At 49.7% G+C, this 23,303-nt stretch overlaps 1 protein-coding gene across 1 annotated transcript in view; it reads right to left on the bottom strand.

Moving 5' to 3' along the window:
* Nucleotides 1-15,094: 15,094 nt before the first annotated feature.
* The window catches only part of FGF18 (fibroblast growth factor 18), a 33,513-nt gene continuing 25,304 nt past the window's right edge, over nt 15,095-23,303 (bottom strand). The window contains exons 6-7 of the mRNA XM_061188996.1: nt 22,261-22,367; nt 15,095-15,361 (exon numbers count right to left, since the gene is read on the bottom strand). Coding sequence (XP_061044979.1) covers nt 15,095-15,361; nt 22,261-22,367 — 374 coding nt within the window. The remainder of the gene's footprint in view (nt 15,362-22,260; nt 22,368-23,303) is intronic.

The raw sequence follows: 23,303 nt of genomic DNA, 5'->3' as shown, positions 1-23,303 counted from the left end.
AAACCCTTTTTTCTTAACCACTGTCTCTCCCTAGGACACACGTTCATTGGTTACCTTTAGCCAACCCTGCATTCTATGAGGGAAGGGACCCACATTCACTGAAGACCTACTATGTGCCAAGGGCTTTATATACTAAGTCTGAACTCTTGGTTGCAAGCAACAGAACTCCAACTGAATCAGCTTAGGGTAAAACAAAAAGGGGTGGGGCATAGAAAGGACCTTGAAATATCTCATACAATCAAACAAAATTGAACATTCAAGCCATAAGAAGGTCAGGGAATGGGACTTCCCTGGTGGCACAGTGGTTAAGAATCCACCTGCCAATGCAGGGGACGCAGGTTTGATCCCTGGTCTGGGAAGATCCCATGTGCCACGGAGCAACAAAGCCTGTGCACCACAACTACTGAGCCTGCACTCTGGAGCCTGCGCTCTGGAACCTGCGAGCCACAACTACTGAGCCCACGTGCTGCAACTACTGAGCCCGAGTGCTGCAACTACTGAAGCCCGCCGCATGCCTAGAGCCCATGCTCCGCAACAAGAGAAGCCACTGCAATGAGAAGCCTGTGCACCGCAATGAAGAGTAGCCCCTGCTCACTGCAACTAGAGAAAGCCTGTGCACAGCAATGAAGACCCAACGCAGCCAAAAAATAAATTTAAAAAAAAAGAAGGCCAGGGAAGTAGCTAGACCCAGTGACTCAAATTCCAGCAGAGCTGAGCAAGCACTCTCTCCCTCTCTCTCTCATAATCAATTCTCATTTTTCATGGATTCTGTATTTGTAAATTTGTCTACTTGCTAAAATTTATTTGCAAACCCTAGATCAATATTTGTGGCATTTTCACAGTCATTTGTGGACACGCACAGAGTGGTGAAAAACTTGAGTCATCCGACACACATGTTCCCAGCTAAGGTCAAACTAGGCGACACTCTGTTTTCTGGTCTCAGCTCCCATGTTATGAAAAAGTGTCCTTTTTGTAAGTCTATTTAATGCCATATTTTTTCTCATTTTAGTGCTTTTTGTTGGTGATTTCACTGTTGAAAACGACCCCCCAAGCATAGCGCTGAGGTGCTGTCTAGTGCTCCTAAGTGCAAGAAGGCTGTGATGTGACTTATGGAGAAAACATGTGTGTTAGATAAGGTTCGTTCAGGAGTGAGTTATAGCGCTGCTGGCTGTGAGTTTAATGTTAATGAATCAACAATGTATGTTAAATAAGGTGTCTTTAAACAGGAACACAAGTAAAACAAAGTTATACACTGATCAGTTGATGAAAATGCTGTGACCAGGGGCTCACAGGAACCTAACCCTGTATTTCCCCCAGGAGCAATGGTTGGATATTCACTAGTTCAGTCTGTGGTCACTTTATAATAACTACCATGAATAACGAGAATGAATTGTATCTTCTTTTTCTCCTTCTCTTTTCCTCCCTTCCTCCCTCACTCCAGGTCAGGGTCCTTGGTAGGGCAAGGAACAGGCCAACAGTTCCCAAGTCTCATGTCTCATAGCTTCTGCCACTAGAAAGAGGCTTTTCATGGTTTGACAAATCCTGAGAGAAAATCCTGGACCAGTTGAATATGGTGGGAGTAGGGATGGTCATATATGTACATGGCATCTCCCAGTGAAACCACATAAAACACAGAAACAGAAGTTCCTGAAAGAACAGAAGTCTATTCTCAAATGACTAGAAAAAACAAAAAACAAAACTGAGCAGACTAACACACACACACGTGCATGCACACATGTGCATGTACATGTTATTCAATTCTCATTGCACAAGTTTTACCACATCCCCATACTGCCTGTAACATTACCAACTAGTTTTCCTTAAACTGACCCTTTTTTTCCTTTGCTTTAATATATTTGAAAGGAAAATGTATATTTCTGCCATGTATAGAAATTGATCATTAAAATAAATTCATAACTGTTCAAATAAAAAAAAATATTAGCTCATGGACCATCTAAAACTGATCACATGTTTAGAAACATAGGTTTACGTTTTTGTCTCTGTTCCTGGACTAGGCAATCTGTTCAGAGGGACCATTTCAGCCCAGCACAAGGCCTGGCACAGAGTGAATACTCAGTAAACATTTTATATCTAGGCTAAGATTGCTGCTACCTGCATCTCCCTCCCGTGTACCTTTGGAAAGGAGACTGGCTGAAGAGGAGGAACCACTCAGGAGGAATGGAGGAAAAGAGGGAGGCAGAGAGAGGGGGAAATGGGATGCTGCCTAACCTGGCTGAACCCTATCTGACCTCACCTCTCAGAACTAAGCCTCCGTGCACTTAAAACGTACATTTCCTATTGTCTCAGCACCTTTGTCTGGGCTGTATCCCCTTCCCAAAATGCTCTTTTCTTTCTCATGACTCATTCTTCAAATTCTACCTCCTTTTCTGTATTATTAGTTGGGAAGCTTTCAGCAACACGTAACAGAAAACCCAACTGAAACAGACTTACATACAAAAACATTTTGTTATCTCAGACAGTGAGAAGTCTCAAGGCAGGAAGGACCCATGTTGCTTTATTCAGTAGCTGAACAATGGCATCAAGGACCCAGGTTCCTGCCTTCTCTTTTCTCTACCACCCTCAGTATAACAGCTGGTTCTCCTCATGGTTGCAAGAAGGCTACAACAGCTCCAGCCATCACATCCTCACCAAAATCCAGACTCAGAAAAGTGATCATAATTTCCTTGTGTCTGTTTTTAAGGGTTAAGAAACTTCCATAGAAACATGCCCCCACCACCACCACCCCAGACTTCCCCTCATAGCTCATTGGCCAGAATAGAGTCATATGCACCTGTCTTAAGCCAATCACTGGCAAGGGAAGTGCAGTTAGCATGACGGGCTTTGATGAATCAAGATTCACCCCAAGGATGAGATTGGCACAAGCCTTCTCTGAAGTACATGATACCATAGGGAAGCAGGGAACCCGAACAAAATCTGTGTTCTGTAGTGCCACATTCTTTTAAATAACTACCCTCAAGTCACTTGGATAAAATCCCTCTTTGGTCTATGGAAGCCTCATGTCTAATGGTTCAAATGTCTCCAGTCTTGTCTCCCTTCTAGATTCTGCACAAAGACCCCTCCACACCATCTATCTTCTTTGCCTAGACTTGTTGAATTACTTTGCACTTATCACACCACAGTAATAATTTATAATTTATCTGTTTACGTGTCTGTCTTTGTCACTAGGCTGTGAGATCCTTCTGGGGTGGCCCAGAATTGTACTGGGATCTAAGGGCTTGGCCTGCCTAATGCCTAAACCTAACAGGGGAGGCTCAGCGTGAATGCTAGTTACATTGAATTTACTCAATTGAATTGTGAGGGCAAAGGGGAGGGGTAGGAGAGAGAAGCAAGGAAAAAGGAGAAAAGAGGACAAAGCAGTCAGTGAAATACAGGCTTTGGTTGCAGACAAAACATAGGATGCCTGGAAGAGCCAATTCGCTAACTGGGATGGAGGTTCTATTGTGGGAAATAATCATTTGTTAGCTTAAATAAACCCTTTTGCCTCAATTACATGTAATAGAATACAAAGGTATTGACTTAGCCTGGGAGGAAGGCAGAAGTTCAAACCCACCACTGCTTCACTTGCAGGCACTAATTGCCCCAAGACTTAGGTCAAAGGTTATTGCAGGATTAAAATTGACAGTGAAAACAAAAGCAAGGCCTTGACTCCTGAATTAGCTAATTTGCCCCTCTCTTCTGCCGGCTTACCCTGGCCTCTAATAGACGTGCAGTCTTGGCTGGCAGGTCCCTCTGTCCAACAGAGCCACTGTTTGCAGCTGTCTCTGGCTAACCTGAACCTTCACTACTCTCACGACCTGCCCCAGACCGTCTGGAGGTACAGAAAGCAAGTGTCAGAATGCACTGGGGGTTGAGGGAAAGCAACTTGGAGGAGCTGATTTCTGTCCTCACAATAATCACAGCATTAGATGTGCACTCGTTATGTCCCAGGCACTGTGCTAAGAGCTTTAAAATGTACAAGATGAACCAGGGACAACTTGTCACACCAGGAAGCAAAGAAGCTATCAGAACACTAAGGCAGTGACAAAAGGACACAAGAGCCAACCGAAGGAGTCCTCACTGGCCAAAGATGGAGGAATCTGACCTTCACAAAGATTAATCACTTCCATGGATTGCAAGACGTTAAGTTTCTTAAAATTCTCATGGAGATACTAAAAAAGTGCATTGGTCGTCTTTGGAGAATGCTAGTTGATGAATTATTCTGAAAACTGGTAAATAAAGAATCAAGTACTTGTCTTTCCTGTGTGAATTATCTCTTGGGGGTAACTGAATAGTTGATGGAGAAGAGTTCTTGTTTACAGAAGAATCCCAGTCAATCACTGCAGAAGAAATGACAGAAGTAGAAAATCACCATTTTGCCACTCTCCTGAAAAATGGATCTGGGCCAAGGTTTTCCAGCCTCAGCACAATTGACACTTTGGACCAAATAATTCTTCGTTGTAGGGCCTGTTCTGTACATGGTATGATGTTTAGCAGCATCCCTAGACTCTACCTACTAGACGCCAGTAGCTGCCCCCCAGTTGTGACAACCAAAACATCCCCACACACAGCCAAGTGTCCTGAAGTCACCCAGGTTGGGAACCACTGATTCAGGCCATGATCCTCAATGACTGCTAAAACCATGAGGTGAAAGCCGATGAGGAATGGAACCACATCTGACTCTAAAGCAGTCCCCAGAGGTGCCTGAGGAAGGTGTGGTACCCACGACCATCATCCTTGTCCATCAGCCCAAGCCCCAGCCTCCCCAACAAAACAGAAACCCGAGGAGAGTCCTCTAGTAACATCCCCTCCCCCATTTTTGCCGACCAAGTTGCCACTCCTGTGTTGAAATCATAAATCCTCCCCTGGCCCCCTTTCTGTGTTTTCCTGGAGGCTGTGCTCTCTTAGCCAGGTCTTTGCAAATGCTGCTTCTTCTACCTAGAATGTTTCACCCCTCCCATCCCCATCTATTCTTGCCAATGCTTCCTCATTCTTTCAGGTCTCAGCTTCCAGGACTCTTCCTCCAGGAAGTCCTCACTGACTCCCCCTTTGTACTATCCTGGCCCATTGTGTCACTAATCACAGTGTGTGGTCATTTTTAACTGTCTGTCACCTCAATAAGCCTCTGGGGGGCAGAGATGGCAGAGATTTACTGCTTTATCTCCAAGGAATCCAGTATAGAGTGGGCACTCAGAAAATGTTACAGGCAGGAAGGAAGGAGAAAGGAGGGCAGGAGGGAGCCATGACCCTGTGCTATCTTAGTGCTGGTGTGTACACTTGGCTGAGCGTCAGAGTGTGACTGACTGTTCCTGCGTGTGCAGAGCAGGGTGCGTGTGAACTTGGACATATGTGCACAATGCAGGAGTGGCGTGCAAAAAAATGGGGGCTATGAAAGCCACAGTCTTGACTGTCTCTCTCTCTCTCCCATCCCAGCTGCATCTCCCATCGCTCCACCTTGCGCTTCCTAGCTCCTGCCATACCATATTCTGTAAATCTTCACATATTTTTGCTTCTTTCCACTTTCTCCTTGCTGTTCCTTCTGCCTGGACTGTCCTTCCCCGCTTTCTCCTTGCAGTTAAATTTCATTCAGCATTCCAGAGTCTCCTGACCCCTCACTTCTTTCCCAGTTAGTCCTCTCGTCCTCTGTGCATCCAGAGTTTTGGGGCCTCTATCTACATGCTCTTCTCTTACTGTTTTATAGTCCATCTGTTCACAACGTTCAACTGTGTGCAAGCTCCCCAAGGGCTGCCTCTTGGGGTCTCCCCGTGAGACCAAGTTGAGGTACCTCTGTGCTCCCAGCTGCGGAAGGCAGGCAAGCAGCCAGTGCCCTGAGGAATGTTTTCTGATTGTATATCTGTGCCTGACTGTAGAGTGTACGGATGCCCGAATTGAACTAGATTGGGGTCTTCACACTTTTTTCCCATGAACCCCCTTAAATAATTTTGAAGAGAATATCTTTTGAGTAGAAACCATGTCATTCACAATTAAGTTCATCTAATTCTAATAAATACACAATAAGAATGAATAAATGCGCAGTGACAAGTGACAGCATATAAGAGATTTCCACCCAAGTGAAAAATGAATGTGGATTTAGGGTAGCCAGTCATCGTTTTGCAAAAGTTAAATGAAAATATTTTCCCTGCAAGTCTTAATAAATGTTCAAGAAAAGATGAAACACTAACTTTCCTCTGCTACAAGATCTTTTACTCAAATATGACCTGTAGGAAGTAATTTGGGAAGGTTTCATCTCCTCCTTCTTGAAACTGGGCAAAATATTCCACAGAGACATGGACCAAGGAACGGATGGATGAGAAACACACCAGGCTCTTTCTCATCTCAGAGGATGGTGACAGTGCAGCAGGACCCAGACTGGTATTTCAAAGAATGCATTTTCTAAATCTTGAATATTGTCATTCCAAGATGGTTTGATAGGTAGGTAGGTAGGTAGACAGATGGATAGGTAAAGCATGGACTTTAGCCATGAGTTTGTGTCCCCTAAATAAAATAAATTACTCCCACCATTGATACTTCTTTTGTTTTCATAAGACCATCCCTTAGTAGTGAATGCATTCCAGATAATATTGGGGGAATGAATAAAAGAGGCAAGGTAATTAAAGAAAAATTGTCAATACTCCCACAGCACCTGAATTCAGAATAACCCCACCTGGACCAAAACAGGATCCACATTTTGCCCTTACAGAACAGATCAATATCAAGACAAGGGAAAGCCTGAGGCCTTACAGTAGATTCATGGCACCATGATTAAAGGGAGCTCCCCACACTGATATCATGCCTTCATTCCATGAGCTAGAGTTTTCTACATCCCAGGCAATGCCTGCAGTGAGATGCAGGGAGGGCAAGAGGGGTACCTCTCTACTGTGAAGTAGAGGAGGGACTTTGTGGAATGTGCGGCAGGAAGGGAGCCAGGGACCACAGGGAAGTTCTCTAGCAGATCAGTTTAGGAAAGAGTACTCAGGAAAGTTGAGGATCTGTCAATCGATTCCTGATTCCTGTAAGGTTATTGTACCCATGGGCCTCTTGGAAAGACCTCACATAGCACAAGGTGTATACATCCCCAGTCTGAAGGCCCTGGATGGGTACAGATGCCCTTACATGGTAGGATAAGATGAGGGAGAAGAGAATGAGGGTAAGAGAAAGGTACAGATCAGTGGTTCTCTAAGTGTGGCCCCCAGAGCAGCATCAGTATCCACTGGGAACTTGCACATTCTTGGGCCCACCCCAGACCTATCGAAGCAGACGCGTAGGGGTGAAGCCTGGCAGTCTGTGTGTTAACAAGCCCTTCTGGAGATTCTGATGCACACCCAAGTGGAGAACACTGGAGCAGACTTTTATTGCTTTTGTCCCTTTATTCTGGTAATAACACTTCCATATTCCTTTGGGAAACCACCCCTGTGCCCCTTTCAGACCTTACAGTTGGTGGAACTGGCCAGTGGCCCACCCCAACTCCAGCTCCAAGGACTTGCCCATGACCTAGGTCTTGTCACTGAAAGATTCTGTCTCCCTGATCACAGTGATTGGCTCAGGAATAGAGAGAACTGACCCAATCAGAATCAGCCCTGGGACTTTTACTGAAGCCTCTGAAAAAGGTATGTTCCGTTTTCTCTGAAGTGATTAAGTCAGTAAGATGTAAGGAACTACAGGGAAAATCTTCCTGAGAATGAAGCCAACATAGCAGAAACTGGGAGAGGAGACTGAGCACCTGGATCCAGCTTTGCCTGAAGCCAGTGCCTATGTACTTTTCTGTTATACAAGCCAATAAATTTCCTTATAAGCTTAAGTCAGATTTCATGTGTTTCTGTCCATTGTGGCCAAAGAACCCAGAAACAGAGACAGACGTGGAGATTTGGCAGGAGTAGAGGGGTAAGATTCTAAAACCCGATGGACCTAGTTTCAAATCCTGGCTTCACTGCTTAATAACTGAGTGATTTTGAGCATATCACTTTGCCTCTTTGATCCTCTGTCCTTGGATAGAACAGGTTAAGACCATCTCCCTGGGGGGCTGCTTTGTGGTACTAAGAGTCATGTGCAAGATTCCAGGAGTCTGATGGATGACTTTAACCAAGCCTTGACCTACTTGACCTTGACCTTCTCGGAGCCTCAGTTTCCTCGTTGGTAGGAAGCAGATAAAGATAACTCTCTCAGAGGATTATGGTGAGACTTAAATAAGAGAACTGGATAAAATGCCCACACAAAGCTTGTGCTCAGTAGGTGACAATTAGCCCTGCGTGGCTCAGGCAAATGAAATTTCAGTCTGACAGTCTTTTAAAATTAGTCAGCACCTCTGACCCACCCTAGAGGCCACAACAGGTCCTGCAGCTGCAGTGGTCAGTCTGGCAGACTGGAACATTCAAAGAGTTGCTCCTTCCACAAGTGGAGGAGCTGGGCAGAAATTCTAGCAAGTGCTAAATAGGTCCGTGAAGCTGCCCAAGGGACGGGAGGAATGCCTGGTCCATTAATGGCCTGCTCTGCAGGGGGCCACACACCGGGGCTTCCCGCCGCCTTCTCTCCTTGCCAGAGCTGGAAACCTCAGCCAGGGGGCCAGGCAGTTCCAGACAGGATAGCAAGGGTGAGCCTCGCCGCCATCTGGTCCCCAACTCCCCACCTAATGTTTGTAACAGACCCACTACCTAATTGCATGGTTGCGGGGCAGCCTTCACATCTTTAGCACTTAATTCACTACTGTTTCTTTGGAAGCCCCAATCCTGGGGCTGTGGAGGGAGGCCTCTGCCCATTTATGAGGCTTTCAAGCCCCGAGCATCCCAGCCCAGCCTTGTTAGGCTCCAGCTGGGCAGGCAGCCAGGAGAGCATCTCATTCCCACACTCAGCCTGGGGCTTTACCCCCTGCCCCGCCCCTCAGCTTACCTGGTTGGTAGGAAAACCCCCAGACCCAGCCTCTCCTTGTTGTCATGTCCTCCCCACCCACCCAGTAGGGACACTTTACTTCTCTTGCCCCAAATTTTGGTGCTTTATTCCCCTCTCCACCCCCAACAAAAGCAGGGATGAGGAGGAATGGTGGGGAAGTGGAAAGTAGAAACAGGGAAGCCTGGATTCAAATCTGGCTCTGTCACTTTCTATCATGAAACCCACGGCCAGTTGCATTCTTCTGTGGGTCTCAGTTTCCCTATCTACAAAATGGGCCTTCTAACACCTATCTTGCAATGTCCTTGTGCCAATCAAATGTGATGATAGTAATAGCTAAGGTACCAAGAGCTTACTCTGCACCAGGCACCATCCTGAACAAGGTGTGTGCACATCACTGTGATCATAAGGGTCGGTCTAGAATAGGTGCCTGATAGACGTCATTTCCCTCTCCTACCCCAGTGGTCAGGGGAGGGGTGGCCATAGAGGGAGGAGACTAAATCCAAACAATGCCCAAGGGTGGGGTGGGTAGGTAGAGAGCTCGCTCTCGTCCCCAAACCCACTTCTCTCCCGATGGGGGGACAGATCCTACACTTCTTGCTCACTGGCCCCTTGAAATGCTAGGCAAGGGTCCATCTTTATTCACTTCTGGCACAGAGCACCACCGTAGGGGTGAGGGGCAAGAGGGTGAGGGTCTGGGATCAAGAGACCTCAACCATCTCCTTCCGCCCTCTACTTCTTTGGGTCAGAGAAGCAAATTTTGGAAGGATGCTAAGAGGGACCTGGCTGGCCACTGAAGGGGCCCTCTGACCCTTGACCTCCCTGGAAGAGCCCTGACTCACCTCCCTTTGCTATACCCTGCTGGTTTATTATCAGCATCATCTCTATTCATTGGTCATCTAATGGGCTCTGTCATTAACTTGCTGGGTGCCCTGGAGCGAGTCACTTCCCCTGAGTCGTGGTTCCTTCCTCTCTAAAGTGATGAGGTTGGGACTTCCCTGGTGGTCCAGTGGTTAAGACTCTGCACTTCCACTGCAGGGGGCATGAGTTTGATCCCTGGTCAGGGAACTAAGGTCCCGCATGCTGCTGGGGGCACAGCCAAAAAAAAAAAAAGTTGAAGGGAGGCGGAGAGAAAAGACTGAGGATAAAACACTTGCATGGGTGCCTTCCAGCTCTTACTAGGCAGGAATAATCCCCAATTATTCGATCTCCTATCTCTTTTGAACATTACATGTGCCCTGCAAGGTAAAAACAGTTGGATTAATGAAGGATATTGCCACACAGAAAAGACATGATGTGCCCAGTGTCACACAGCTGGCCAAGTGGCCAAGAGGAAAACAAACTCAGGTACCTTAGGTCCCAGATATCTGTGACCTCTGGGACACTGATATCTCGGGGAGGATCCAGAGGCTCAGGGATGGGCCAACATTAGGCACCTGAAAATGTGGTTTATATCTGCCTCCTTCCTCCGGGGGGGTGGGAGATGATGGACATAGAGGCAGGATCAGGGGGCTAGGGGGAAAGACTGAAACTCTGGACAGATGCTGAGTGCTCCAAGCATCCAGGCTGGTGTCAAGCCATAGCTCTAGGAACAGACGGACTTGGGTTCAAATCCCAGCTCCTCTACTGACTATCCATGTGACCTCAGGCAAGTGACTTCACCTCTCTGAGCCTGCTCTATAAAGTGAGGCTAAAAATGCCCACCCCAGGGAATTCCCTGGCTGTTCATTGGTTAGGACTCCACAGTTTCATTGCCAAGGGCTGGGGTTCCAGCCCTGGTTGGGGAACTAAGATCCCACATCCTGCAAGCCACGCAGCGTGGCAAAAATAAATAAACAATAATTTTAAAAAATTAAAATGCCCACCCCAAAGGCTGGTTGGGTGGATTCAATAAGATCATGCTTGGTACATAGTAGGTGCTTCAAAAGCGATGGCTGTTATTACTGGGGTTCTACTCAGCTGGACTGTGGAAACACTCATTCAGTTCTTCCCTTAAGCAAGCATCCTAAGACATCATCCTTGGCTGAGAAATCTTCTTGCCAGTTCACTGCACTTACCATTAACATATTTCTCATAGCTCAGGAAATATCCAGAAAGCTCTGTCCACATCTTCCAAAGTCAGACCCCGAGAGGGGAAGTGACTCGCTCCAGGGCACGCAGCAAGTCTCTACATCAGGGGTCTCCAACCCCCAGGCCATGGATCAGTAGCGATCCATGGCGTGTTAGGAACTGGGCCTCACAGCAGGAGGTGAGCGGCAGGCAAGCGAGCGAAGCTTCATCTGTATTTACAGCCGCTCCCTATTGCTCACACTACCGCCTGAGCTCTGCCTCCTGTCGGATCAGCAGCGGCATTAGATTCTCACAGGAGCGCGAACCCTACTGTGAACTGCGCCTGTGAGGGATTTAGGTTGCGAGCTCCCTATGAGAATCTAATGCCTGATGATCTGAGGGGGAGCCGAGGCGGTGATGCTAGCGCTGGGGAGCGGCTGCAAATACACATTATCATTAGCAGAGAGGTTTGACTGCACAGAGACCATAATAAATCAATTGCTTGCAGACATATGAAAACCCTATCAGTGAGTGGCAAGTGACAATTAAGCTGCATCTTACGGAGTAGACTGGACGTAAGCAACACACTTCAGGTGTCACTGTCTCCCATCACACCCAGATGGGCCCATCTAGTTGCAGGAAAACAAGCTCAGGGCTCCCCCTGATCCTGCATTATGGTGAGTTGTATAATTATTTCAATATATATTACAATGTAATAACAATAGAAATAAAGTGCACAATAAATGTAATGCACTTGAATCATCCCAAAACCATACCCCCCCCCCATCACTGGTCCATGAAAACAATTGTCTTCCATGAAACCGGTCCCTGGTGCCAGAAAGGTTGGGGACCGCTGCTCTAGAGGGCCAAGGAAAGGAAATCACCATTGGCCCCATGGCCCCTGAGAGGGAGCAAAGGCAAGGAGTTGGGTGTGGGAGGTGCCAGCAGCCTGTGGGACGAGGATGGAGGCCTGAGGATGTGCTGGGGGGAAGAGGCAGGCATAGCCAGCAGCAGGAGGTAGTGCAGGGTCGTTATGGCCTCAGGCAGCCCCAGGCTGGAGTCTGCCCTCCCTTCTCCATGCAGTAGCCAGAGCAGTCCCTTTCAAGTGTAAGGCACATCACATGTGGCTCCCCATGTCACTCCAAATAAAAAAGTTCAAGTCTGGCCCCCTCCAAAACTCAGCCTCCCTCGTCCATTCTGCAATAGCCCCACCGGCCCCTCCTTATTCTGTTGACAGGCCTCCAGGCCTTGGCACTCTCTCTTCCCTCTGCCTGGAATGCTCTTCCCCTCAGTGTTTGCATGGGTCCCCCCTCCAGAGGCCTTCCCTGACCATTCTATCTAAAATAGTAGCCCCATCACCTCTAACCCCTCACCCTATTTTCTTTTTCCTTATGATTTACCACTACCTGACATATTTTATATTTATTTGGCTTACTGTATCTTCCCCAATGGAATGTAAGCTCCATGAGGGCAAGGGCTCTGCTCAGCTCATTGCGGTATCTCCAGCATCTGGCACAGAGTAAACAATACATATTTATCAGAGGAATGAATGATTGGTTGATTGAATTCTGGTGCCACGATTTTCTAGCTTGGATTGCTTTGGGCAGGTCATTTCACTTCTCTGAAACCTCCAATGCAAAAGATAGTACATATCCATCTCAGAGGGTTATCGTTTCAATAAAATAATAGAGGGTGAAAGGAACTGACACATAATAGGTGCCCAATAAATGACAACCATAATCACAATTATTATCACCAAGGATCTCAAACTCAGTCACCTGCTCCCTGAGGTCTTGGGCATGTCAGTGATCTCTCTGAGCCCCAGTCTGTTCACCTGTCAAACTCTGTCCCACACAAGGGATGTTTGCTGGTTGCCTGGGCGGTGGACATGAAGCACCTAGCAGGGGGTCTGACACCCAGTAAGCACTCACCAAGTGGCAGCTACTGCAGTCCTAGAGGGTCTAGGATTTGGATACCGGCCCCACCGCTTTTTCCGTGACCTCAGGGAAGCAGCCAAACTTTTCCTCATCTATAAGACGGGGATAATGATAGTACCTTCTTCGCAAGTTATCAGGAGGTCACAGTGAGATTGTGCACCTGAAAGGGCTTCACAAAGCCCTCAGGAGATGTGATGTGACAGGCAGGAGGGTGAGCCACAGACACACAGGACGCAGGATGGGGCCCAGGGATAAAGAAAGACAGAACCAAGCATTGTGCTCGGCCTGAGCTCAAAGGCGGGTCATAGAGGGAGCTCGGAAGAAGCCAAGCTCCGTCCCTGTGTCCAGGAGCTCTCCACAGAGAAGGTGCTACTGTCCCCCACGCCACCCCCCAGCCCTGCCCCTTCCTTCTCTGTAGGGCCTCACGGGGGACCTCTTCTGGCCATTCTTGGCAAGCGGCGTTTTCAAGGGAGGCAGGTGACAGCAGCAGGACCCTTATAAGAGGCACCTTTGCCTCAGTCAACCTCAAGCCCAATCTGCTTTCCACCTCCACATCCTGGGGCAGGCCCTGGGAAAGAAGGCGTAGGAGAAAAGGCCCCTGGAAGTTCACGATGCCAAACACACTTGTGCTCCAGCCCGTGAGAGTCTGAGGAGAAAAACACCAGGTCCCCTCCTGACCTGGGCCCTCTGACCCCCTCCACCACCAGAAGAAGGAGAGTGGGGACCACCACTGCCTTGTTCAGCCTGTGCCTGGCAAAACCCAGGTGCCGACTCCACAAATGACTCAATCAATAATCCCTAGACTGCAAATTCCATGAAGCATGATTTTTTTTTTTTTTGTCTGTTTTGTTCTTTGATGAATTTTCAATACCTAAAAGAGTGCCTGGCATTTAGTAAGGGCTAAATAAATATATGTTGAATAAGTGATTCCAGTAATAAGTCAATGAATGAAGCAAAGAATCATTGCTATCAAGAGAATTACTATAAGTGAAGTTCCCTGCGGGCTGGGATTTTTTTGTCTTGTGTTCTTTGATAAAGCCCCAGGGCCTTGAAAGGCCTTGGAACATAGGAGGTGTAGAGTAAATGTATGTGAGAGCACATGTATGTGAACATATGACTGAGTAAACCACTGAATCATGACTCACTAGAATTTAATCTTTCTGGAGGCAAGGGTTTCCATCTGCTTTGTTTAAGGCTGCATTCTCAGTGCCTACAACAGTGCCCATGTCGAATGAATGAATGAATGAATAAGCAAGGCCCCAGCTCTCAGCCCAATGACCTCAGACTGAGAAGAATGAAACACAAAGGGCACCTGAGCCCTGCCCCCGGCCACCACTCGCCTCATGGTTTTTTAAATAATTTGTCGATTGTTTTTAATTGTTGAGGCAGTAATACTTGGTTCATGAAACTGCAATATACAGAGAGGTGAAATAAATAGCTTATATATATATAATATATATAATATAGCTGGTTTTAAAATATTCCCTTATTCATTGGTGTACTAGGTCACGTGAGTCATGGAAGGTTGATAGCAGCATCCTCCAGAACTGTGAGTAATGCAGGGTCACCATGATTGGACGAGGCCGTCTGTCGTCGGAAGTCGAGGCGCCGAGAATTCCGAGGGGCACACCTTCCCTGCGCGGTGTCTCGGGGCAGCTTGCAGCAGACAATAAATAAATGACTGCAAACCAGAGAGCGATTTTTGTTGGAGTTTGGGGCAGGGACAGGGGATTGGGAAAGAGGGGGAGTATGTTGGGGATGAGGGGATACTACTTTCTCTTTGTTTTTCTCTCTCTCTTTTTTGTTTTTTTTTGCTTTTTTTGTCTTTTTTTTGTCTTTCTTTTTCTTTTTTTTTTTTTTTTTTTTTTTTTTGCTTTCAGAACCTTTGGGAAAAAGGACTTTGGTTTCTCAGAGAGTCGTTTTCCTCATTCAAGTCCTCCTCTGGGGACAAGTTTAGAGTTGTCTGTTCCTAGAGAGACACAAGCACCTGTGTGTTGACAACAGTCCCTTGGTGTGAGTCTTTTGTCATAGGGAGTTTCAAGTCAACAATAAAATCCTTATCGCTCCCCTCCCCCAAGAATTTTGGTTCAGTTTTTTGTCTTCTTTTAAACACAATATACAAAAATAGAAATTCTTCCTTATTTTTCATGTAAAAATATTCCTCTGATTGCAGTTCTCTGTGAGTGTGAGTGTGGGCTGGGGAAGCCTGGCGGGGCCACAGCAGGGCCAGCCTAGCCGGGGTGTGTGGGGCGGATCCGGCGGGACCGCTTGGTCACTGTGGTGTACTTGAAGGGCTTCTGCAGCTCTGCCTGTCCCTTGGGGTAGCGCTTCATGAAGTGGACGTCCTGCTGGTTCTCCCGGGTCTTGGGGCCCTTCCGTGGCCGCCCCTTCTTGGTGAAGCCCACGTACCAGCCAGAGTACTTGGCCGACATCAGGGCTGTGTAGTTGTTCTCCAGGACCTTCTCGATGAACACACACTCTTTGCTGGTGCCATCGGGCTGCAGGAAGAGAGAGAAGGAGGAGGTGAGAAGGCGGAGGGCAGGCGCAAGGGACAGAGCTATGTAGAGAGGGCATGGGCAGGTGGCCAAGGCTTGGGGTAGCGGAGTAGAGAGGGCCTGACCCAAGCTTTGGCCTCAGCAATTTCACTCCCTGGATCTATGGAGTGGATTTGTCATACTAGCCCCTGCATCCTTCCCTACTCACCAGTTAGGTAACATCCTCCCATTACCACTCAGGGATCCATCTCTTCCACTCTCCACCCTGTAACCAGGGGCTTCCACCTCAGCTCTACTAGAACAAGAGACCTAGACCTGACCAATCAAAACATTATTTCCCATGACTGGTGCAGAGCACAGCATGTAGCCTGAGCCATCCAATCAGCGTTCCTTGAGACCCTTGTGTACGTAATCCCCAAAATCACAGGCCGATTTACACTTGGGAAACATGTAATGCTGAAGTGAAGGCAGCCATTGTACCACCATGAGGGGAAATTCTGTCTGACGACAAAGCCAGCTTGGAGCAAGGAAAGCCAAGAGGAAGAGAATGACAGAAACCGATTCCTCCTCACATCTTTTAGCTTCTGGACCGAGCTGCATCTGAAACTCAAGTTACCTCACTGTTATGTGGGCCAATAATATCTCATGTCCTTTAAAACAGTTGAGACTGTGTCCTACCACATGCAACAGAAAGGAGTCCCAACTAATGTGCACTAAACCTGAGATGAAGCCAACTACTCAACTGCCAATCAACTCCACTGTTATATAGTTAAACATAAATTCCATTACATGTGGGATGTGGTACATCTTAATGTTTGGTGTGAAGAGTGGTGGGAACCTCTAAAAATAAGAGTTTTGGCATGGCCAAACTCTAAAGCCTGTAGCTCTGGTTCTGAGACTTCAGGGTCCCAGGTGAGCTCCCTGGGAGACTATGCTAGGCAAGGAGCGCTAGATTCAGAGTCAGAAGTTGAATCAACTCTAACACTTCCTTATGTGACCTCAGGCTAGGTAATTCCACTCTCTAAACTTTGGATTCCTCGCCCAGATCAAACAGGGAAAACGACTCCTGCGTCATAGAGATGTTACGAGGAATGACGCTTGTAAACGAGGCTGGCACACAGTAGGAACTTGTTAAATTATTCCTGAAGAGCAGGTGATTCGGACAGTCTGGCCTCCCTCCTTGGATCTGGACAAAGAGTGGTGCGAAGCAGGCTTTGAATCTCCTCCTTGAGAAAGTCAAATTGCTCTGTGTGGAAGAGTGGGAAACACACAAAGTTGGAAGGCCTGAATTAGCAGCACTCGAGTTTCCAGCTAACATCTCCAAATTTAGGCCGGGCCCACTCCTCGTTACAGACGGATGCCCAGCCAAGTTGGAAGCCCAGCGGTCTGGCTGTGCGTGGAGACTGAGGTGTGAGTTCCAGCCTTTTGTTTGAAGTGGAAAACGGGCCGGAGCTTCCAGGAACGTTCACCTTTGAGCAGAGGGCAAGCTTGGGCCCTGCAGACAAAATGCTGAACTTCGCAGAACGGGATAGGCAGGGTAAGAAAACATTCTCTGGAGGAGAGATCTTTTGAGGAGGCTGCAGAGTGGGCGGGGCGGGGAGGGTGGCCTGGGAGACACACACAGGACCCAGAGGACATTAGGGGCTGGGTGAGGAGTGAGGGACTACTGTGAGGGAAGCTGGGCATATGTGCAAGGCTGATACGAAGGAGTGGTCTCTGGGCTCTGGGTCCCCCATGAATAATTCTGGAAGCTGCCTATCCAACCTGAGTCCAGGTCCCTTGGCTGGTTTCGATGGAACGGTCAGAGCAAACTGAATAAAGCCTACACCATGGCTGTTTCCCCACCCTAGAGCATCTGCCTGGAAAACTGCTTTCAACCTTCAAGGCTCAGTTCAGTAACCACCTCCCCTGGGAAGCCTTCCCTGACTGCCATCTAGCTCCCTGCATATTTCCTCCTCTTCCTTCAAGACTCCATTTAAGCACCAGCCTTTACTGAACTCACATACTCCATCTTCTGAAACCCCTCGACACCCATTCCTTCTCCCGCCGCCCCCCAACAGAGCAATTCTGTATCTGCCTGCCTCTTCATCAGCCCAAGAGCTTCAGGAGGTCAGGACTGCTTCTCAGTTGCTCTCCTGGCTCGGCACAAATCTTAGCCCAAGACAGGGGTGCCCAGAGCATTTGTGGTTAAATGAATGAGAGTTCTGCTCGGATAGAAATGGTGGGGTTGACACATGAATGGGTTTTCCTCCAAAAGAAAATGGACTCTGCCTCCTGGATCCCTTACTAAGGTCCCAGAGACAGTCATGAGCTATGAGAGGCCCCTCCTCTGGAGGATGTGTTGAGAAGAGTGAGCAGAGGGCTGGAGCTCCCTGCCTGCCAGCCTTGGGCTCCCTCCTCATCCATTCACTCAATCATTCAGAATTTATTGATTGCCAACTATAGGCCAGACATTTCCACATGCATTACCTCATTTAATCCTCTCAACTTGCTAAGGCAGACTCTACCTGGTAGAAGAAAACAGTTCAAAGAGGCAAAAATGGCTTTCCCAAGGTCACGGAGCTTGTTAAGTGGCAGAGCCAGGATTTGAACCTGTGTTTGCCACGTGTGGCTCGCTTCTCTGCTGTCTAGCGCCAGACAGGCCCATGAGGAGAAAGGGTATGGAAGAGTGGGTACTGCCCATCAAAACACCTCCCCTCCCCCAGGCCCACAGAGCCACTGTGGGCATGAAGCAAGAACTCGGAGGTTCAAGGGCCAGCACACTGCCTGGCACACGTGCTCATCCACGTCTGGGTTGAGGATCTGGGCTTCAGGCTGAGATTCCCGACACTCCAGAGGTCAGGAGCCCCTTGGGAGGAGCCATGGGGCCTATGATGGTCACAAGTTCCCCACCATGAACTCAGACCCAGTGGATAAGAAGCTAACAGTAGGCTGTCCCGGGGCTTGACCCTCACCTCTGCTGACTACCTCTATAACCCTGCTTATGGCCCTCAGAGATTTAAGAAAACACATGTATGGGCCTCACCCCTGAAAATGCTGACTCAATCAGTTCAGGCAAGGCAGATCATCAATATTTAGAGAGTAAGTGAATAGCCCATCCCAGAACCTTGGTGATTTAGTAGAATTTGATCATCTCTCCCCCTCTACCACCTCCAACCTCCTTCTTTCCAAACTGGAGTCCTATTCCTTCTATTTGACCTGAAGACTGAAACCTGATCACATCATTTGGCCCCTAGATCTAGTCTTCCATGAAACTAGAACTACCCCCTGGTTACACAGGCAAAAAAGTCCTTTTTTGCTTAAAGGCATTTTGAATTGGGTTTCAGTCACTTCCAAACAAAGCAGTCTTCACAAAGATACAGTGGTAGGCAGGGTACCCTCTGCCCTGAAAGGGTCTGGGGCCCTATGTTGCCCCAAAGAGGACACACCAGTAATCACACGGTGGGGGGGGGCAGATGAGAAAAATCCATCTGGGTTGAATCTCCACAAATGGGGAAAAAACTGCCTAGTACATAGTGTTTGACACTCAACAACTCTTTATGGAATGAAAGGAAGTGCTATCTCCTAGGTCAGGTGGACGTGGGGTCCAGAGAGGTGGCAAGGAGAAGTGGGGCTACTTCTCTCTCAGGGGCTCGGGAGAAGAGCTCTGGCATATGATGGGTACAATGCAGCAGAGGGAGTAGCACAGCCAAGGGTCTGGAACATTGGCAAAGGCTCTGCTGGGGGCTCAGCAGATGTGTCCAGCTGTGGCCAGATATGTAGAAGATTGACACCCAGGGTCAAGACCATCCAAGGAAGCTATCCTGTTGAGCCAAAGGATCCAAAGCCTAAGCTGAGGTCAAGGATTCCCACAGGTGAAGGACCTGGCTTCAAAGAGGAAGGTAACTCATGTTCAACAAGTAAGTGCCTACTAAGTGCCAGCCTTATCTTCCCATTTTACAGGTGAGGTCACTGAGGCTCAGTGAGGTCAGGGCACTTGGATTTCTGGGCCTCATGTGGCTAATTCTGGCTGTAGGTTAAGAATCAATCCTCAGAAAGCAAGCACCCACATTTCTATTTCTTTGGTGCCCCTGCAGCCCTTTGGGCAGGTACAAGAAGCATGATGGATGGATCCACAATTGGATGCAGCGGGGGATGCAGGCACGAAGACAGACAGTGACAACCCAGGTAAGCAGACCGGAGAGAGATGGCTGTGTGACGGGCTATGGGCTCCAGGGCGGGTGCGCTGACTGAGCAGTCAGTGAAGCCAGAGGCTATGGCAGGATGAGCCAGGACTCATCCAGGCGGATGGTCAAGGGAAGGGCAGTCCTGGCAGAGGGTACAGCATGCACAAAGCCTGAAGGCGCCATCAGGGAGTAGAGGCTGGCAGTGCCATGTGTCCGTGACACAAGGACCATGAGGGCAGGGAAGCTCTCCCCAAGGAGTGTAGCCTTTCTTGGGTAGATGGTGAGGACCCAGGGACTGGTTCTGAGCTGAGCTGGGGGCAGAGGGTGGGGAAGACCTGATCCCTTTTGTGCTTTAGAAAGCTAAGGGTGGGCACTGGGGAAAGGCCTGGAGGTGGAGCCTGAGGCCCCTGAGGAACATTATTCCCGAGGAGGTATGAGGCCAGAACAGAGGCAGGAGTTAGGGAAGGAGCAGACACACCAGCTACCAAGAGTAATTCCAGGACCGGGGTCTGACTGGCTGGGGAGTCTGTGATGGAACAGCAACCCAAGGGCCTGGGGTTCCAGCTGCAGGAGCCAGAGAGAGTGAGGGGCGCTGGGCTAGGCAGAGGCCAACAGGGGGACCTGCCCAGGGCAAAGTCAGGACAGGGGGACTAGGGTGGAGTGGGTTGGTGGGGCGCCCTTGGAGCCTCCCAGGTCAGCCCAGAAGACCGGAAAGAGATGATGGGGGGAGCTGCAGCAAGCGGGGCGGAGCGGAGGGGAGGGGAGGGGAGGGGAGGGGAGGGGAGGGGAGAGGAGGGGGCGGGTGGGGGCGAGCCTCCCTGGGCTACGCGGAGCCTCGCCGCCAGCTGAACCATCCCCAATATTAACGACGGGAGAGAGGGCGAGGGGGCAGGAAATCGGAGCCGGCTCCTGTGGAAGCGGTGACTCAGCGGCCAGCCGGCGGGCGGGCGGGCGGAGGGCGGCCGGCGGCGGGGAGCGGCCCGAAGGGACGGGGCTGTTCTTTTGACCCCAAGACGGCCCTCCTGGGGTCAAGATGCCGGGAACCGCGTAGACGGGGAGGGAGGGGCGCGCAGGCACTGGGCACGGCGGGATGCAGCGCGGCCCCTCCTTTAAACAGAAGAAAAAAAGGTGGGGGGGGAGAAAGCCGAGCCCACAACTGCAAGCAGGTTGGGCCTGGGAGGCGGCCCAGGCGGGCAGGAGAACAAAGCGCCTGACGCGGTGCTTGCCGCGCCGCCACAGGAAACGCACGGCCAGGCCAGGGCACCCGGCGCCCGGTCTGCCCGCCGCCCCTGCCCCGGACCCCCTCGCTGGCTGGCCGGCCGGCCTCGGGACGCGGAAAGTGAATCACTAATTAAAACCACTCCTTGGCATCCCGGGGCCGCGCTACACGGATTACTATTATTTTGCTCTTTGAGAAGCTCCAGTCGGTGTGGGCAGTGCAGCTGGATTCCTTTGCCTTCCAAACCGGGCTTTGAAGCCCTCCTACCTCTAGCGTGGGACCTGGGACAAGTGCCCGGATGTGGCCAAGCCTCAGCTTTCTCATCTGTGAAATGGGGATGGTGGCAGTACCAACCTCTTGGGATTATTTTGGAGCATTTTTGCTCAGTGCCCAGCAGAAAGCAGGTGCTCAATTAACAGAGGCTATTGGTACCGTTATTAACAAATAATAAGCAACAATACCCTGGCTCTGTCCAGCCAGGTAACAGGTCCCTGGCCTGTTACCTTCTCTACAGGCACTTGGGAATGGGGGAGGGGAGACGGATAAGAATTGGGGGATTCAGGAAGTCAAAACCATGGCTTAAACAGGAGTTGAGGTCATGCTTCCTTCCCCCCAATAAGGTGTAATAAATGCAAATCATCACCCAAGGTCTTGCCGGCCAAGTCAAAGAAGCCATCCTCCTTGGAATCTGGGTCTGCCCTCCACCCCCCACTCCACCTGTTCAGCAGAAGCCACCACCCCCCTCCATTATACAAGGTGGATAGGGGGTGAGTCGGGTCCCTGCAGAGAGAAGGGAACATGGAGCATGCCACTATAGAGCTACCACCAGTAATGCTTTCCACTGGAACATCCAAAGGAAGCAAGTGTATGAACTTCCACAAACAGACACTAGGAAAAAGGGGGGCAGCATCAAAACGCAGCGTCAGTGGAGGCTCAGAACCCCTGGCATGTGGGTCCACACCCCACCCCTGCCCTAATTTGTTACATGCAGCTCTCTTGCCTATTCCAAAGTAATAAAATCTTCCTGAAATGCTAGAATCATGAGGCCCAGAGCTGACAAGGCTGCTGGGTTCCAGAGGCGCTGCTTTGAGGAGTCGTAAACCCCTGGTGATTGTTAAAACAATGCTGCAGCCCCTGCCCTTGGCCTAATGGTTCCCTGTTCCCAGACATCAGGTACATTCAGGCAGGGGGCCTCAGAACCCCTCGAGGATTCTCCCACTACCAAGCAAGCCAGAGCTCCACATCCACCAGGAGAGATCAGGGCCCTGTGTGCTCACGAAAGTCACAGCCACAGATACCTCGGCCTGGCAGGCTGCAGGTGTGGGGACAGAGAAGAAGTGGGGTGGTGAAAGGAAGAGATCACAATGGGAATCTCACACATACACATACACACACACACACACGCACACACACATTCATGGGGCCTGTTTTCCATTTGGGGCTGATAGGGCCCTGGACGCACTGTTCCATCTACCCAGAGCTGCCGGGGGACCCACCCAATCCAGACCATCACTTACCTTCCCCACAAGCTTGCCTTTCCGGTTCATACACAGGTAGAATTCCGTCTCCTTGCCCTTGATCCGGACTTGACTACCGAAGGTATCTGTCTCTACTAGGAGCTGGGCTTCGAAAGGCAGAAGGAGAACAAGACACATTTTTTTACCAGGGGCAATGGCTGGCCTAAAGACTCAGCGACATGATCCCTGACCCTGTCCCTGGACCTCCCACTGCCCCCAAAATCAGGCATGGGGGATGCCTCTGACAGGTCTCTCTGGAGCAGCCTGCCCCTTAGGCAGGGAGAGAAGCTGTCTGACACCTGTTCCCCGACTCCCAGCCTCTCTTGACTCCACTTGGGACCCAGATCGCCCCTTGTGGCTGAAGACCAGTGTGCCTTCTCCTCCCCTCATCATCCACTTCCCCTCCCCCGCCAACACCCTTCCCCAAGGCAGGACAGACAGCCACAAAAATAACCCCAGAAAAGCAGCAGTCTCTGGACTAAGGGGTCAGACATTCATTCAGAGGCACGTGAGCTCACACAGGCATGCACACCACACACACACACACACAAAACACACGCACACACACCTTGCCTTGTGGAATGCCAAGCTGCTTCCTCCAAAATTTAGGTCACAGGACCCTTCCTCCAGGGAAAACAACATCTGGAGAGTCCCCTCCCCTCTGGGGATATGGGTGAGGGAGTGCCCTGGCCACTTGAAGTGGTGAAGGGTCAGGGAGGGGTGTTTCGAGTCCCTGGGGAAAGGAGGCTATCTGCATAATATTTCACCTTCCTCAATCAAGGCCACCAAAGCTGAAGAATAACTACCTCCCAGGAGCCCGGAAGTCCCAACCAGGACCCAATACCCCCTGGTCAGGAGTGGGAGGCCCCATGCTAAACCATCTATGCTCCACAGAGCCTCCCTCAGGATGGGGGTGTCCAGAGCTGATCCCCAAAGGCCTGACTAAACAAGGACATCAAGTGGCCAAAGGGTGACTGTCTCTTGATTAGGCATACTGTGAGACCCCTCCAGTCCACATTTTCTCCCCAGTAGGGTGCTGTGTG

Source organism: Eubalaena glacialis, chromosome 4 (genome assembly GCF_028564815.1).
Source record: "Eubalaena glacialis isolate mEubGla1 chromosome 4, mEubGla1.1.hap2.+ XY, whole genome shotgun sequence".
Taxonomy (NCBI): Eukaryota; Metazoa; Chordata; class Mammalia; order Artiodactyla; family Balaenidae; genus Eubalaena; species Eubalaena glacialis.
Note: the sequence above shows the minus strand (reverse complement) of the source record. Positions and strands in the feature narration are given on the sequence as shown.